Source organism: Crocuta crocuta, unplaced genomic scaffold, assembly GCF_008692635.1.
Source record: "Crocuta crocuta isolate KB4526 unplaced genomic scaffold, BGI_CrCroc_1.0 scaffold45, whole genome shotgun sequence".
NCBI classification, from domain to species: Eukaryota; Metazoa; Chordata; class Mammalia; order Carnivora; family Hyaenidae; genus Crocuta; species Crocuta crocuta.
In genome coordinates this window covers 99,326-117,614 of record NW_027530544.1, presented here as the reverse complement: position 1 = coordinate 117,614, position 18,289 = coordinate 99,326, and the positions used below count along the sequence as shown (strand labels likewise).

At 37.2% G+C, this 18,289-nt stretch overlaps 1 protein-coding gene across 1 annotated transcript in view; it reads left to right on the top strand.

Annotated features, from left to right (window-relative positions):
- POLQ (DNA polymerase theta) overlaps positions 1-13,915 on the top strand; it is a 113,239-nt gene extending 99,324 nt beyond the window's left edge. The window contains exons 28-30 of the mRNA XM_077767581.1: positions 8,346-8,499; positions 11,963-12,078; positions 12,897-13,915. Coding sequence (XP_077623707.1) covers positions 8,346-8,499; positions 11,963-12,078; positions 12,897-13,010 — 384 coding nt within the window. The 3' untranslated portion in view covers positions 13,011-13,915. The remainder of the gene's footprint in view (positions 1-8,345; positions 8,500-11,962; positions 12,079-12,896) is intronic.
- The last annotated feature ends 4,374 nt before the right edge of the window (positions 13,916-18,289 follow it).

Sequence of the window (18,289 nt, the reverse complement as noted above, 5' to 3'; positions counted from 1 at the left end):
CATACTTTTGCATGTCAGTTCCCACTACACATTGTATGTAATGAAAATACCCAGCCCCCCACAGTGCTAGACTTCTGTCTGGCGCTAGAAACCTTACTTTTTCACTCTGTAGCCTACCATATACACAGACCTCAAATATTTATCAGGTTTTTACCATATCTCTAAATGAGTTGTCACTTAGGAGTAGATAATTTTCTACTAGTCAGGTGGAGCCAACTAGTGGAAGGCTTTTAATGGCAGGCTGAAAAATTTAGACTTAATCTAACAGGAGTTATATTTCTTGGGATTTACATGATGAAAAATGGAGGATACAGTTATTAATGTAAATTAACCATACAAGTTTTTGAAAACTAGTATTTTTGTATCTGAAAATGTGAGAGTAAGACTTTTCATGCCAAATCCTGAGAAAAAAAGAAAATTCCAACCTTCTAAATTACAAATAGATCTAGCCAGATTTAATTTTTGGTTTGCTTTGGTTTGGCTTCACTTTTTGTTTGAACTTTTATTGTATTGAAAAATATACACAGAGAAAGTATACGTAACAAATATAAATTTTAGTAAATTATCACAGAATAACACCTTTGTAACTACCACTCAAGCCAAATAGAATATTGTCAGCACCTTAGATGGTCCCTTGATGATGCCTACCCCCTGCCTCCCAGAAATAATCATTATCATAATTTATAGCCCTATAGTTTTGTTTTATATATTTTTGATCTCTATGTACATCATGTGTATGTATTCGTATGTCTAGCATCTTTCACTCAGAATTGCACAGGCAAGTCATTCACGTTCTCTCACAGAGGTACTGTTTTACTTTATGATAGTATATTTATGAATGTATCAGTTTATCCATTTTTCTTTTATTTAAAAAATTTTTTAATGTTTTATTTTATTTCTGAGAGAAAGAGAGAGACAGTGTGAGCAGGGGAGGGTCAGAGAGAGAGGGAGACACAGAATCTGAAAAAGGCTCCGGGCTCTGAGCTGGCTGTCAGCACAGAGCCCAACATGGGGCTCGAACCCACAAACCATAAGATCATGACCTGAGCCGAAGTCGGACTCTTAATGGACTGGGCCACCCAGGTGCCCCACAGTTTATGCATTTTTCCATTGATGGGCATTTAGGTTTCCAGTGTGGAGTTATTATGGATATTGCTGATTTGAAAATTCTTGGCCAAGGTTCCTGGTGCATGTATGTTTCCATTTATGTTTGGTAAAGAACTACCCTTAGAATTGCTCCTTGTCTTCAACTTTAGTAGATAAAGCCAAATTGTTTTTTATGGTGGTTGTAGCAATCTGCCCTCCTATCAGAAGTGTGTGCCAGTTCTCATTGCTCTGTGTTCTTGCCAACATTTGCTATTAAGATGATATAATTTTAGCTATTCTGTTGGGTTTAAGGTAGTATCTTGTAGCTTTACTTTGCATTTCCTTGAATACTAATGAGGTTAGCAGCTTAACAAATATTTATTAGCCATTACTTATTTCTTTCTTGGGAAAGTGTTTTTTTAAGTTTCCTTTTTCATTTTTTTGTTGTTGAGTTGTCTGTCTTTTTCTTAGATGTAGGAGCTCATTATGGGTTATATACATATTGGGAAAATATTCTCTTCCACACTGTATCTTGCCTTTTCATTCTTACTAGTAACTTTAGGTGAGGAGAGGGTAATTATTTGGATTGTCCTTAAAAATTTTTTGAGAAATAACATGTAGGAAATTACAAATCTTAAGTGTAAAAATTTAAGTTTTACATGTTTATAGCCATATAACCACCATCCTGGTCATGATACGGAACTTTTCCAACACCCCAGAAGGCTTCTTTATGTTCCCTCCAAATCAGTATTATCCACCTCCTACTCAAGCACACACATAAAACTATAGGTTAGTTTTGTATGAACTTGAATTTTATTTAAATGCAATCCTACCATATGTACTCTTGGATCTGACTTTTTTCATCCAAATATAGGTCTCTGAGACTCATGAGTGTCATGTGCAGCTATAGTTCATGTCTTTATTTAGCTGACATTTTATCTAATCTAACATCTATCCATTGGCAGACATTTGGACTGTTTCCAGGTTTTGGGTATCATTAATAAAACTGCTATGAACATTCTCACATATGTCTTTTGGTGAACATATGTACTTAATTTCATTATCTTTAGAGTGGAATTGTTGAGTCCTAGAGTAAGCACATTTATACTTTAGTATATACTGCCTAACAGTTTTACAGAGTGATTATCCCCATTAACATTGCCATCAGCTCTGTTTATCTACGTTCTTGCCTTGGGTTATATCATTGGTCTTTTTAATTTTAGCCATTCTGGTAACTGTGTAATGGTCCCTCATTGTGCTTCTAATTTGCCTTTCCTTGATGACTAATGACGTTGAACTCCTTTTTTGTTTATGGGCCTTTTGGATGTCTTCTTTTGTGGAGAGTCTATTTTAAATCTTTTGTCTTTTTGGGGGGAGGTGTTTCTCTTTTAACTGATTTATGAGAGTCTTAATATATTCCAGATATGAGCCCTTTGGTTACATGGACTTATCAGTCTTTTGTATTATTATAGTGCTTTCCTTGGTCTGTTTAAGAAAGCTTTCACTGCCCCAATGTCAAGAAAATTTTCTCTAGGAATTTTTGGTTTTGCCATATACATTTATATTTACAATCAACCAAAAATCAGTTTTTATGTGTTATGAGAGACTGAAGGTCCTCCATATCCCCTCACCTCAAGGATATACAATTGTCCCTAACTATTTATTGGAAAAACTGAGCTTCCCCCCTACTGTTCTTCAGTGCCACCTTTTCCACAAATTAAATTTCCAGATATGGATGTGTCTGTTTTTGGACACATTATTTTTGTTTGTTGTATTCATCCTTTAGATGATGATGTGCCTTAGTGATGCAGCTTTGCCTTTTCGTGGTTTTCTGCATTTCCATATAAGTTGTACAAGCAGCGTGTAAATTTCTATATAAACACAAAATCCTGTTGGGATTTTTTTGAGATTGCCTTGAGTTCATAGATTAAGATGGGATTGGTGGATGTGTTTATAATCTTCAGTTTTCCAGCCCATGAACATGATATATCTGTTCACCTATTTAGCTCTGTAGTTCTTAAGTTCTCTCAATGTATAATTTTGGGGAAGAGGTCTTAATGTGTCTTTTATTAGATTTATAGCTAGGTATTTGAAAATTTTTGATGCTATTGCAAATGGTATCTTTTTTTGCTCTTTTCCTTCCTTTTTTACATTTTCTAAGCATTTGCTACTGTTACATAGAAATATAGCTGTTTTTATTGTTCTGTTGTCTAGAAGCCTTGCAAATATTAGTTACTAATTCTAATAATTTATCTGTAGATACTTTTAGATATTCTATCTTCCCAGTTATTATCTCCAGAGTAGTTTTTATAACTACCTTTCTAAACTTTATTCCTTTTATTTCTTTTGCTTGACTGATGAGCCAGGACAGTGTCTAATATAAGTAGTGATAGTGAGCATCTTTACCTCTTTTCTGGTCTCAAAGGGGAATTTTAAACATTCACCACTATGTAGAAATTTCCTTTAGGTTTATTAGTGCCTGTGTCAGATAAAGTAAACTCTCTTATACATGTTTGTGCAGGGCATAGAGGTTCTGTCATACCTGCTCAATCCTGTTCTTGTAGTGTAAATACAGTCATAGACAATACATAAATGGGTGACTGTGTAGTTGTTTTTCAATAAAACTTTATTTACAGAAATAGAAGCTAGGCCGCATTTGGCCTGCAGGCTGTAGTTTCCTCACCCCTGGTCTAACTGTCCTTTCTTTGATGTAATCTGCCTTTCTTCTCTAGGTTGGTTTCCATACAATATTTTTCTTTTTGTCTGGTTTACAGCAGGTTTTCTGCAATATACATAAGTTGCGCGTGTGTTTTTAATTTACGTGCCTCTCTGTGGATATGTGTGTTTAATTGATTAAGGGTGTTCAGACTTTTTCAATCTGTGGCTTGATATCTTTTGTTGATTTTAGAAGATTCTTAGTTATTTCTTTTTAATTATTGCTTCACTGCTTTCTCTCCTCTCTTTCTGGGACTCCTGTTATAAAAAGTTTAAAAAAAGATTTCTCACATTTCATGTCCTCTGTTCGGTATTTTCCATGTTTATATTTCATCATGCTTAATTTTGGATATTTTCTTCTAACTTATCTTTCAATTTACTGATTTTCCTCTTCAGTTTGCTATTGAGCCCAACTATTAAGCTTTTTTGTTCTAACTATTTAGAACTTCTCCACAACTCCATAAGGTTTCTTTATCCTCCCTCCACATCAGTACTATCCACTCCCCTGCCCCTCGTACACACACACCAAACAACAGGGAAAGTACTGTTTAAGTGCTTTAAGTTCTGTTTTTCTTCCTCAGAACAGAGTGATTTTTTTAATTGGAGTATAATTAATATATAGTGTTATATTAGTTTCAGGTGTACAGTATAATGATTCAACAACTCTATATATTTCTCAGTGATCATCAACCTAAGTATACTCTTAATCCCCTTTATGTATTTCATCCTCACCCCCTCCCTCCCCTCTGGCAACCACCAGTTCTCTTTTTTCTTTGTTTTGTTTCTTAAATTCCACATATGGGTAAAATCATACAGTATTTGTCTTTTTCTGATTCACTTATTTCACCTTACATTATACCTTCTAGGTCCATCTATATTGTTGCGATGGCAAGATTTCATTCTTTTTTTATGGCTGACCAATACTGCATTGTTTATATTACCACATCTTCTTTATCCATTCATCTATGGATAGACACTTGGAATGCTTCTATGTGTTGGCTATTGTAAATAATGCTGCAATAAACATAGGGGTCCATATATCTTTTTGAGTTAATGTTTTTGTTTTCATTTGGTAAATACCCAGTAGTGGAATTACTGGATTATATGGTGGTTCAATTTTTAATTGTTTTGAGGAATCTCCATACTGTTTTCTACAGTGGCTGCACCAATTTGCATTCCCACCAACAGTGCATGAGGATTCCTTTTTCTCCACATCCTCAGCAATACTTATTATTGGTTTTTTGACAAAATGCAACATCTGTTCATAATAAAAAATCCCAACAAAGTGAGTTTAGAGGGACCATACCTCAACATAATAGAAGCCAAATGTGGAAAAAAACCCACAGCTAGCATCATAATGGTGAAAAACTGAGAGCTTTTCTTCTAAGGTCAGAAACGAAACAAGGATGTCCACTTTCACCATTTTTATTCAACATAGTACTAGAAGTCTTAGCCACAGCAATCAAACAAGAAAAAGAAATAAAAGGCATCCAAGTTGGTAAGGAAGAAGTAAAACTTTTTACTCTTTGCAGATCACATGATACTATATATAAAAAACTATAAAACTCCATCAAAAAACTACTGGAACTGACAAATGAATTCAGTGAAGTCACAAGATACAAAACTAATTTACAGCAATCTGTTGCATTTCAATACACTAACAATGAAGTAACACAAAGAAAAATTACGAAAGTAATCCCATTTACAACAGCACTAAAAATAATAAAATACCTAAAAATAAACTAAACCAAGGAGGTTGAAAGAGCTGTACTCTGAAAACTGTAAAATGGTGATGAAAGAAATTGAAGATGGCACAAATGGAAAGATATTTCATGCTCATGGAGTGGAAGAACAAACACGGTTAAAATGTCCATATGACTCAAAGCAATCCCTATCAAAATTTAACAGCATTTTTCACAGAACTAGAATAAGTAATCCTAAAATTTGTGTGGAACCACAAAGGCCCCAAATAGCTAAAGCAATCTTGAAAAAGAAGGACCAAGCTGGAGGTATCGCAATTCCAGAATTCAAGATGATACTTCAAAGCTGTAGTAAGTTCTATTATTTTTATTTTTCAGTTCTAGAGTTTCCATTTTGCTCTTATTTTATGGTCTTTGGTTCTCTGCTGAAATATTCAATTTTGTCTTTTGTTTTCTTGAAAAATTGTACTTTATTTTATAGTCTATTAAATTTGATAATAATTTATAGTCTAATTAAAATCTCAAACTTGTATCCCTATAGTCTGTTCCTATTGACCTTTGTTTTTCTTAGTTTTCTACAAAAACAGTTACATTGTCTCAACTCCTTGTTCTTCTGGTGATTTTTTATTGAGTATCAAATATTGTTTATGAATGACTGTTGGTAAAATTTGAAGCTTGTATGATAATGTTACCTTTATTCAGAAGACTTACATTTGCTTTTGGCAGAAGATTAGAATGACCAACAATATAGGGTTACTTTGATCTAATTTCAGGAATAGAAATAATTTGAAGCAAGGATGTTAAGACTAGACTATTTCCAGTTTATCTTTTTTCTTAGGGCATTAGTTTGGGGGTGGCAAGTTGATGATTTACTACCCCTCCTTCTACTTCTTGGCCCTTGTTTGTTCCCCACATCCCTCAAAACCATCAAGCTCTGCTCAGAGGTTCTTTCAGCTGCCTCTTTCGGAATCTATTGATGTCCCTGAGAGAAATGGCAGCCTCCAACACCAGGGTTGCCTCCTTGGTTTTCTTTCTCTCCTAGCTCTCTAGGTTCTCTAATTTCTTATTTCCTTTTTAATCATCTGATTCAAAGAGGTGTTCTCTGTCCAGCTTTCCTGGCTGTTATCAGTGGGAGGGTCCATCCTAATGGACTAATCTCCTATTACTGGAACCTATATGTTTTATGTACGTGAAAAAACCTGGTCATGAAGGGACTGAGACTATAAGACATGAGCCCAAGACTGCCAAGTTTTTTTTTATTTTGAAAGAGAATCAGGGAAGCACAATATCATCAGAGTGAAGTTTGTATCTTAGTTTTATTTTAATGCTTGGTTATGTCACAGTAAAAATCACCCAAAAATTTCAATGGCTTATAATAAGAAATTTTATTTTTAATTCATGTTAGAGTTAGGCTCTGGGTTGACTGTGGCTTTGCTCCATATTTTCATCATTCTGGAATTCAGAATGAAGGAAAAATCTCTGTCTGGGATACACCTTTCTTTTGTGTGCGTGACAATGTTGGACAGCTCTTAAAACTTCTTGGATGGGGCTGTATGTCAATTTTAGTCACATTTCATTCACCGAAACAAATCATGGTCAACAGTTTAGAGTGAGCAACACTTGAAATTATATGGCATTGGGTGAGGCAGCAAGTAATACCAACAATATCACAGTCTACTACACAGAGGAGAGGAGTCAGTAGAACTCTGAAATTCAGTCACTCTTTAAAAAAGGACAGCTGAATGGGTTTAGAGTGGATTTGTCAGCATCTGACAAAACAACAATTAAAAAAAATGTTTAGGGGCACCTGGGTGGCTCAGTCAGTTGAGCGTCCAATTTTCACTCAGGTCATGATCTCATGGTTCATGAGTTTGAGCCCTGAACTGGTCTTGCTGCTGTCAGCTTAGAGCCTGCTTTAGATCCTCTCTTGCCCTCTCTCTCTTTCTCTCTCCCTCCCCTACTCATGCTCTCTCTCAAAAATGAATAAACATTTTAAAAAAGTCTTTCTCTTTAATAGGTATTTACTGTACTAGGAATTGGTTGTAGCCTAGATTACAGGGAACTAGAAAATACATCTCAAGTTACATAGATCCTTCCAATGTATAGACCCTTCCCATTTTCTGAGACCTTTTGAGACAATAGGCATGATATTCATGGATAGGTTCTACCTTGGATATTAAACCACGTATCCATCCCTGCTGCCTTAGAAGCATCACTTTTAGTAGCTATGCTTGCCTGCCAAGAAGCTAATGGTATCAAGAGTTTTAGGTAAGTTCTAACTTAATATCTAGGAATCTAGGGTCTGCATTTTCACTAGTAGCTAGTGATTAGCCCCAGCAGCCCATTAAAAAGCTCTGATTCATATCAGAGGGCTCCTGACCTGCTGAGGCCAAACCCTACATAGGACTAACACACCACTGATATGGGGAATGTGCTTGGAACATTATTCTACTTATATTTGTTTAAGATTAAGGGGAGTTGTATTTCAAGGAATAGGTCCTAGACTGAACAGCTAGAACACTGATGATATATGTTTATAAAATAATTTTGAGTTGCTAAATACATTTTAAGTGTAATTCAGTTTTTGATTCCTGAGTGTTAAAGATTTCTAAACTAAAGCAATCTGATCTTCTTCTATTTAGTCTGTTCTCATGTGGATGACAGACCAGAATGTAGAGCCTTGGATCATTCTAATTGTTATTCTTAGGATGCAGCTTAATAGTTGACATCTTGGGTCACATTTTGGTCCAGATTTCCAGTCTGGTTACAGATGTGAGCACTGATCTGTGGACACCATGTTCATATATCTAATAGAGCACCTGTTATTGTTACTGTTTTTCATAGGCTGAGCGACAGGCTATCAACACAACAGTCCAAGGTTCGGCAGCCGATATCGTCAAAATAGCCACGGTTAACATTCAGAAGCAATTAGAGACCTTCCACTCAACCTTCAAATCCCATGGTCATCGGGAGGGTATGCTCCAAAGCGACAGAACAGGTTTGTTCACAAATGAGGCCCCTGCTATAACATAGTAAGATTAATCATATCAGAAAAGACATAAGGGAAGTCTTTTATATATTATTTCTCAGCATTTTTCAAACATTTTGATCTCATGATGTTTTCACACTCAGAATTACTAAGGGTCCCAAAGAACTTTTGTTTATGTGGGTTATATATAGTAATATTTACCATATTATAAATATAAACAGGGAATTCATATATTAATGTTTAAAAGTAAATAATAAACTCACTATATGTTAGCGTAAGTCATTGAAACAACTACATGTTTTGGAACGAAAGAAAATTGGTGATGAGTGGTTTTAGTTGATGCTTCTGCCAGTCTCTTGAATGTCTGGCTTAAGAGAAGACATTTGGATTTTCTTATATATTTCTGCATTCAATTTATTGCAGTCTCACCTGTCATGTAACCCCTGGAAAACCCTCTGTACAGTCTCTGGTGATAATGTCCCAGTTTGTGGGAGACCAATGGGTCTCCTAGGATATGGGACTTTCAGTGCTAAATCCAGGATAACTGGTCAGCTTATTGTACCCTTATAAGAGAATGAGATTGGAGAAGGAAAATAACATCTGAGTGGTATTATGAAAATAATTTTGTCTTTGCATATACTTTGAAAGAGTCTTACGGATCCTCTGGTCCTTAGCCAACACCTTAAGATACGTTAATTTTCCTATTCATCACCTTCCATGTTCTCTTTCAAGTCTGGGAATATACTAGTACTGGGCTGACTTCTTTATCACATTTCTTTGCCAGTATTGCCATCTCTTCGTGTTCTTATTTTCCTAAGTTCTCTCCTTATTGAATAGATTATTTCTTGTTCTAACAAGTAGATTCCCTTCTCTGTTTGTCCCTTGTCCACAATTTTGCTTTAAATACCATTTCAATGTGATTGGAATTACCAAACCATGATTGCAGCCAAGTTTTAAATTTTTCTGGGAAGAAGTTAAGAAGGTTTGGGACATAAAGGGAAAGAATCAATTTTACTGGAGATGGTGCAGAAAAGGTGAGATCAGCTGTTGAGGATGGAATTTGCTGTTTCTAGAAGAGACATATAAATATGTTATAGAGAATAATATCGTCAGTTACACAGATAAAGATGTTCACTTCTACATACAAAAAATACATAGATATAAAGACTTACTTGCCCATTAATGAGGATGGTTAATTTTATTGTCTTCCCCTCCCCCATATATCTAAGGCTACTCACTCAACACTTTGTATGTGGAAGTCAGTGTGCACACATACTACACACACACACCACATACATTCTCTCTCTTTATAGAGAGAATATATGATCAGACTTATTTGGGGATTAACACTGTGTTCTGTGCTTTAGAGGATATGGGAGCAAAAGTTATTAAAATCTGTTTAAATTTAAAATCTAAAGAAAGGAAAGGAAGATCTAAAGAAAGGAAAGGAAGATAGATACCTGACTGAAATATTTCCATAACTCTCACAGCAGACTAGTGCAGTGTCAGAATGAGGATATAGACAATAGCAACACCCTTTAGAGTGGGTGGAAGGCAATGTGGGTATGTCACTGAAGATAAATCCTGATGCCACACTGGGTTAAAAGTAGTGATAAGTCAGTGGATTGAAGGGAGCTGAGCTCAAGGAAGCAGACCACGCCCAGAACAGGGAGACCCTAGCATTCAGAGTCAGAAGCCAAATAACAAGGAGAAATCAAGAGAATGAAGGTATGGTGACTGGAAAACAGAAAAGCATCCTGACAATCAGTGATGTGAGATAAGTGGACCCAGTGGGGCAAAGCAGATTTCAGTTAGATGTACAGCCTTGCAGCCCTCATATGGGAGCAGCTTGCCACAGCCTCATCTACATTTGTTCTCTTACCCTCTAAGAGCCACCTGTGAGAAAACTTGGGCTGCAGACAGTGACAACTAAAGAACCCTCTCTGAGGGAAGCATGAGATATGAGGAAGGTAGTATTTGTGCTGCCTGGAAGGATCAGTAGGAAACTGGGGTAGCAGAAAGGAAGGAGTGCTGCGAGCTGTGCGCAAATGATTAAAGGCAGTTACTCTAAAGGTATTATTGTGGGCCTTATCTTAGTGATCACTGGGGCACTATTGTACCACGAGGCTCAGCTTGTTATGAAATAGTAACTAAGTCTAATACATGGAATTATAGGTTCTTCTGAGAATCTACTGAAAGATCATCTCCACAGAAAAATGTACAGATATATACTCTTACATATAACTTCAAGGGATTCATACAGTCTCTGAAGTCCTCATCTGAACCCTAGGTTTAGAATTACTTGTCCACAAGAAGTGGGCACTCTCCTACACTGTTGTTGGGAATGTAAACTGGTGCAGCCCCTCTGGAAAACAGTGTGGAAGTTCCTCAAAAAATTAACAACAGAACTCCCCTATGACCAGCAGTAGCACTGCTAGGAATTTACCCAAGGGATACAGGAGTGCTGATGCATAGGGGCACGTGTACCCCAGTGTTCATAGCAGCACTCTCAACAATAGCCAAAACTTGGAAAGAGCCTAAGTGTCCATCAACTGATGACTGGATCAAGAAGATGTGGTTTATCTATACGATGGAATACTACATGGCAATGAGAAAGAATGAAATCTGGCCATTTGCAGCAAAATGGATGGAACTCAAGGGTGTTATGCTAAGTGAAATAAGTCAGGCAGAGAAGGACAGATACCATATGTTTGCACTCATATGTGGAACAGGAGAAACTTAACAGAGGACCATGGGAGAGGGGAAGGGGAAAAATAGTTGGGGAGAGGGAGGAAGACAAACCATTAGAATGCTAAGAACTCTTGAATGCTGAGAACAAACTGAGGGCTGATGGTGGTGGGGGTGGGGGGAGGGGGGTGATGGGCATGGAGGAGGGCACTTGTTGGGATGAGCACTGGGTGTTATAAGGAAACCAACTTGACAATAAACTATAAAAGAAAAAAAAAGCAAATAAAGCATGACTTGTCCACAGTGTGTGGTCCAGTTGGGAAAGTACCAGTTACACCACAGGGACACTTGCGGTCTTAAAAATGTAGCAGCAAATGAATTTCTCATAATACACTGCCTAATGACAATACCAGTTCACTGTCCTGAAGCAGGGATGAGGCCCGATACTAGTCTGGTGCTATTATTACTCAGAGAAGTTGGTAGTGAGGACGCCATGGAAAATGAAGATGTAGGTTGCTTTATAAGAAATAATTTAGATGGTATTTGGAGCAGAGTTCTTCAAACTCCATTCACTGACTGTTAGATTCCTCCTTTATGGGAGGAAGTTGATGGAGATTTGGGTTTATCTGATAGGTCAGCCGTCAGCAAGTAGATATTTTCCTAATAGTTCTAAAGCTCATGTGTTTTAATTAAATTTCCCAGAGTTTCTCAAAATCCCTAAAAACTGATTCTTTTAGGGCACAGTGACATGCTGATCAGTTTTGCCTCTTTCTTCATGGGACAGGATTGTTACCAAAGAGAAAACTGCAAGGGATGTTCTGTCCAATCAGAGGAGGCTTCTTCATCCTTCAACTCCATGATGAGCTCTTATATGAAGTGGCAGAAGAGGATGTTGTTCAGGTATTTTTTGCAGTGTTTGTGTCCATTTCATAGAATATTAAGACGCTGTAGATCAGGTTAAGATGCATGAGATTTCTGGAATCCTTCCCTACTCCCAGGATGGCTATATAAATGTTGAGTCCTGCAGGGCTGAGAAAGAGCTAAAAGTGCTCAGTTTCATACTCCTTTTTATTTTTATTTTTATTTATTTAATTTGAGAGACAGAGAGACCGAGAGAGAGAGAGAGAGAGAGAGAGAGAGAGAGAGTATATGTGTGAGAGGGGGAGAGGGCCAGGGTGGAGAGAGAGAGAGAGAGAAAACGAGAGAGAATGAATCTTAAGCAGGCTCCATGCTTAATGCAGAGCTCAACTCGGGTTCCATTTCACGACCCAGGGATCATGACCTGAGCCAAAATCAAGAGTCACTTGAGGGGATGAGCACTGGGTGTTATATGGAAACCAATGTGACAATAAACTATTTGTAAAAAAAAAAAAAAAAAAGTCAGATGCTCAACTGACTGAGCCACCAGGTGCCACTCATACTCCTTTTTAAGGCAACTTTTGATTCAGGGCTGTTTTTGTTTGGGAGATGTTCCATGAGAGTTTGGAGTTCTGCCCTGCGGGTTTAAAAACTCAGCACTCACAGAAACTGGTAGAGACCTGCTCCTCAGTGCAGACCAGTTGGGATGGCTGGCTCTTTTTGGATTTTGAATTTAAAGCACCATGAGGTGAAGAACTCTAGTCTGGCCTATAACCTCAGTGGGTGGGTTGGGAAACATTCTTTGGTTGGGAAGAGAGTTTATTAACCTCTTTTTGCTGTTGTTGTTGTTTTTTTGGTAGGTAGCTCAGATTGTCAAGAATGAAATGGAAAATGCTGTACAACTTTCTGTGAAGCTGAAAGTGAAAGTGAAAATAGGTTCAAGTTGGGGAGAGCTGAAGGACTTTGATGTGTAATTATACGGCCTCTCTCTCAGGGAAACTGATGTAGGTACAACCGAGTGGAAGAGAGATTACCCTTACACTTATTTCGGGAAAACCAACACTCAAATCTTGATGGATGCGGAATAGTAATTGTAGTGAGAGTTTCAAAATGTATATCAGCATTTATTCTCTATAGCATAAAAGAACTTTTTTTGAGGCAAAATACCAAGTTTAATAATTATGTTTACTCTCAAAGAGTATGTATGAAATTGCCTTTTATAGTTCTGTGTGGCTCTAATCAGGTCCAGAACACTTGATTGAAACATGCACTTAGCACTTTGGGTCCTCATCTGTCTAGTTGAGCATGATGGCTCAATGACCGCTGTCTCTTGGGCATTTTCAGCTCTGTCCAGGATTCAGACACTTGTGATGCAGACCCCAGCAGGAGCCATCAGCAGATAGGGATTTGGTTTCTCATATGTTACCATCCTTGGGTATTTTGTGTGATTTTTCTCCAATATCAATTTAAGACTAGTGAAGTAGTATTTAAAGTAGCATTGGCTAATAAATTCTGAATTCTATAAAGAGGTAGCCTCGATATGGTTGTAGTCTATGAATGGATTTTCATGAAATTGGTTTCTTCTTCCTTTTCCCTTCTCAATTCATTCAATGAATGTGTTTGCAATACTTAGGTATTATAAAATAAACTACACCTCTTCAAGAGGTATCCTGTTCTGTAAGATCAGATGTTTATACTACAATTTAATGTAATACTGCTAGAGAAGGAAGACACCCCTGGATCCATCTCTCACTGCCTCTTTCTGTGTTGGTGGTATAGTGAGAATACCCATGCTGAAGAGGTTATATTTTATAATCAGTCAGAGGTTTATAACTGACATTTTTGCTGTTGAAATAAAATGAATTTATAAGAAACTTTATATCGGCAACTCAGTTTTTTAAATTGTATTTCATTTAAGGGTATCTGAAACCTGTGTTCCTAGTATTTATTCGGAGATTTGTGTCATTGAGTTTGTTCAGCAATGTCTGTGCACATAGGAAATGTTTCTTTTATTCTTAGTCAGTCATCAAAAGAGCTCTTTTATGTTTATTATCTAGACTTTTTAAAAAGACAGTTGCTTTGTAAACAAAGTGTAATATACTATTAGTAGTGACCTATTAGTGCACAAAATACTCAGACATGACTTTCTGGGGGTGAGAGGGAGTGGGCAGAAGATGGCACAGATAAGAGGGAAGTTATAGCATTATTTCTTGAGTTTTTTCCATATTCACCTCTACCATCTTTCTCCGAGAGAAAAGCGGTAGTGCTGTCACTGTTCACATGGCCTTGAGAAGGCGGCATAAGAGAAGGCTCATTCTGTTTACTTATGAGTATTCTCCATGTGAGTATTCTCTAAGCATGAGTGCAGACATATAGGTCATCTCCACCTGATTTTCAGCAGCACTTGCTCTGTATGTGTAGTCACATGCATTTTCTCTTCCTTTTGATTTATCAGCTGGCCTTAAAACAGTCCTTGCTTTGCATGACTCAGTATGCACAAATTCCAGTTACCATAGTTTACTTAAAGAACACCAGTGCCCCCGATAACTCAAATTTCAGCTACCATGGTATTATAACTAAGTAATTGCATAAAGTTCAAACTTCACTTTTAAGTCCACGAATCCTTCCATAAACAACAGGTGAGCACTGGGGTAAGCAGAATGCCCCCATTCCCATCCTAACCCCTCAAACCTGTGAACACGTTGTATTAAATGTTAAAAGGGGCACTGATGTGATCAACTTAGAGAATTTAATTGCTTTCTGACTGTTTTATATAGATCCATTGTTCCTTGCTTCTTATCCTGCTATATTTTTATTTTGTTTTCTTCCGGTATCAGTATGCTTTGATTTCTTTATCGAGTTCTTTTGTATAACTACTATAGGTTCCCTTGTGGTTACCATGAGGCTTACATAAAATTTATCAAAACTATAACACTCTATTTTAAACTGATAACAACTTAGCTGCTATTGCATTTCTAAACTTTATACTTTTACCTCTCCTTCCCCTCACATTTTAGGTTATTAATGTTATACTTTATTTTTTACATTGTGCATACAATAATAGATTATTGTGCTTTGGGTTATTTTTACTATGTTTTTTTTTTAACTTTTAAACTAGAGTTGTAGGTTAATTATGCACTTCTATTACCATATTATGGAACTTAACTTTGACTACGTATTTACCATTACCAGTGAGTTTTTCTACTACCTTGTTTTGTTTTTAGGATGTTAATTAATTTCCTTTTACTTCCACTCAAAGAACTCCCTTTAGCATTTCCTGTAAGGCAAGTCTGGTGGTGATGAATTCCCTCAGGTTTTGTTTGTTCAGGAAAATCTTTATCTCATCTTCATTTTCGAAAGGACAGCTTTGCTGGGCATAGAATGCTTGTTTGATAGCTTTTTCTTTCAATATTTTGCATATATCATCCTATTCTTTCCCAGCCTGGACAGTTTCTGTTGAGAAAGATGTTCTCTTGTATATAACTTGTCTCTTCTCTTCCTGCTTTCAAAATTTTTGTCTTTGATTTTTGACCAACAATAATGTCTCACTGTAGCCCTATTGAGACTCAGCCTATTTGGATTCATTGGGTCTCATGGATCTGAATATCCACTTCTCTTCCCAATTTTGGGAAGTTTTCAGCCATTATTGCTTTAAATATATTTTCTATCCCTGTCCTTTCTTCTGATTTTCTTATAATGAGGATATATGGGTTGTATCCCATCATACTCATAGGCTTTCTTCACTCTTTTCCACTCTTTTTTCTTCTTGCTTCTCTGAGTGGACAACCTTAAGTATCTTATCTTCCAGATTACTGATCTTCCTTTGACATTGTTTGAACATATGTTATTCAAGCTCTCTATTGAACTACTCAATCCAGTCATTGTATTTTTTGGCTCTTGGATTTTTGATAGTTTATATTTCTTTGTTGAACTTTGTGTTTTGTTCGTGCATTGTTTTTCTAGTTTTGTTCGGTCATCTGTGTGTTCTTGTAGTTCATGAAGCTTCTTTAAGAGGGTTATTCTGAACTCTTTGATTTCCATTTTTTTATGGTTAGTTATTAGAGCTTCATTAGTTTCCTTTAGTGGTGTCATATTTACCTGGTTTTTTGTGATCCTTGATTCTGTCCATTGGTCTCTGTGCATTTGAGGAAGATGCTTTATTTTGTAGGCTTTAGAGGTTCCTTTTGGTAGTGATAGTTCTTCACCAGTCCACATGATTTGGTATTCTGGATGTGTCATCTGGTAACGTCCTTGGGCCAATAGGGCTTGTTATCAGGATCTGTCTTTGGACAAGGCCATTGCCCATGATTTGAAGTTGAAGGGCAGGAGGATGCTGCTGGCTGTGAAAACTTGGATAGGACTACTGGTTTGATTCCCTGCCCTAAAGAGGCTATATGATGGATTTGGTATTTGCCTGGGTTCTCTGCTCAGGTTTTCTAGATGATTGGGTCTAGGTACTATACTCAGCAGTAGGTGTGGACAGCTTCACTGTCCTGGTGGGTCGACAGAATGGGCCCCAAAACCTGTAGTGCTCATTGTTTGGGGACCCAGATCAGGCTAGATTGTACACTGCATTTCCTGGCCAGACAGGGCTACTGGTTTTGCTGTGCAGATGGAGAAAGCCCAAGTCTGTGCTTTCTTTTCAAGTGCCACTTTAATAGGGGTGTAATATGGGCTCTGCAGCTTTGTGTGTACTGTGTTACGTCCTGTGGTCAAACGTGGTGACACTAGATTATCCATCGTTCCTGACTTTCATGACCTTGAAAATGATAAATGCAGGGAAGTCATTTTATAGAAATGTCTCTCAATTTTATTTTGTTCAATATTTCCTCATGGTTAGGCCTGTATTATATATTTTTGGCAGAATTATTACAGAGGTGATGTTGCCTTCTTCTTATTACATGCTGTCTTGTGGTTCATGATGTTGATTTGTTCCCTTACTAATGATGGTAACTTAGGTCACTTGTTCAAAATAGTGCATATCAGGTTTCTATAGTATAAAATTTAATTTATTTCTTTATGATTAATAGTTTTTGTGAAGACGCTTTGAGAAAATGGAAATATCCAGTTCCTTCATTACATTTTAACCCACTAGTTATTGCATCCACTGCTTTGTTGCCCCTAATTTTCAAGTGATTGACAAAAAAGTAATTTTTAAATTCTATCCGCATTTATTGGTCAACATTCTATTGTAAGGAAGAGCTTTCCTTTCTAATTAATTAATTAACATCAGTGTGGACACACGGTAGCTATTTTATTCAGATAGTATCATTAGTTTTGATACTCAGATTATCCCAGATTTTGCCTGCATGGGCCCTCAAAGGGCCTTCAAAAGCTGGCTTCTGTGTCCTTTTGACACATCCCATCATTCTTTGAATACTTGATTTTCTGGAATAAAAAGATGTTCCAGCCTTGAAATCAGCTAGTTCCTGATAAAGCCCCAGTTCCTTTTAGCAAAGAATATGTTTAGAAATCAATTTCAAAGCACTAGATGTGTTCAGTGTTCCTGGGGTGGTATTCCTAGTCCTCTCAGTGTTCAGAATTAGGAGATACACACACAGACACACACACACACACACACACACACCTTTGCATCACAGGTATGTATATATGTTTGTATGTATGTACATAAAATTCACACTGATAGTTCCAATTCTAATCCAATACTATAGGATTTATTTTCACATTCCCTTCCTTTTTTTAAATGTTTATTTTTGAGAGAGAGACAAAGCACAAGTGGGGGAGGGGCAGTGAGAGAAGGGGACACAGAATCTGAAGCAGGCTTCAGGCTTTGAGCTGTCAGCACAGAGCCCAACGTGGGGTTTGAACTCACAAATCATGAGATCATGACCTGATCCATAGTCAGATGCTTAACCAACTGAGCCACCCAGGCGCCCCTCACATTCCCTTTTATTTGTACTTCTCCATCATTGAGAAACCTGGCTCTTGTAGCCTGAATATATTTGCTTAATTGCTCAGTCCTTTATCTCCAACTGCTGAGCTGCCTTCTGTCCTGTGCCTATCTCTCACAGGCCACCATTACTGTCATGTCAGCCACCTCACTCTGATTCTGTCCTCCTCTTGGCTGTCACACTCACCTGCCACTGTGCACTCCTTGCATGGGGCTGTAATCAACAACTTAGATTGGTTGACTTTTGGACTGAATGAATGGAAAAAAAGGAAAGGAGGAAGGAAGTCAAATCAGTATTTTAAATATTGAATGCATATATGTGAAGCCTGAGGATTGTAGTTC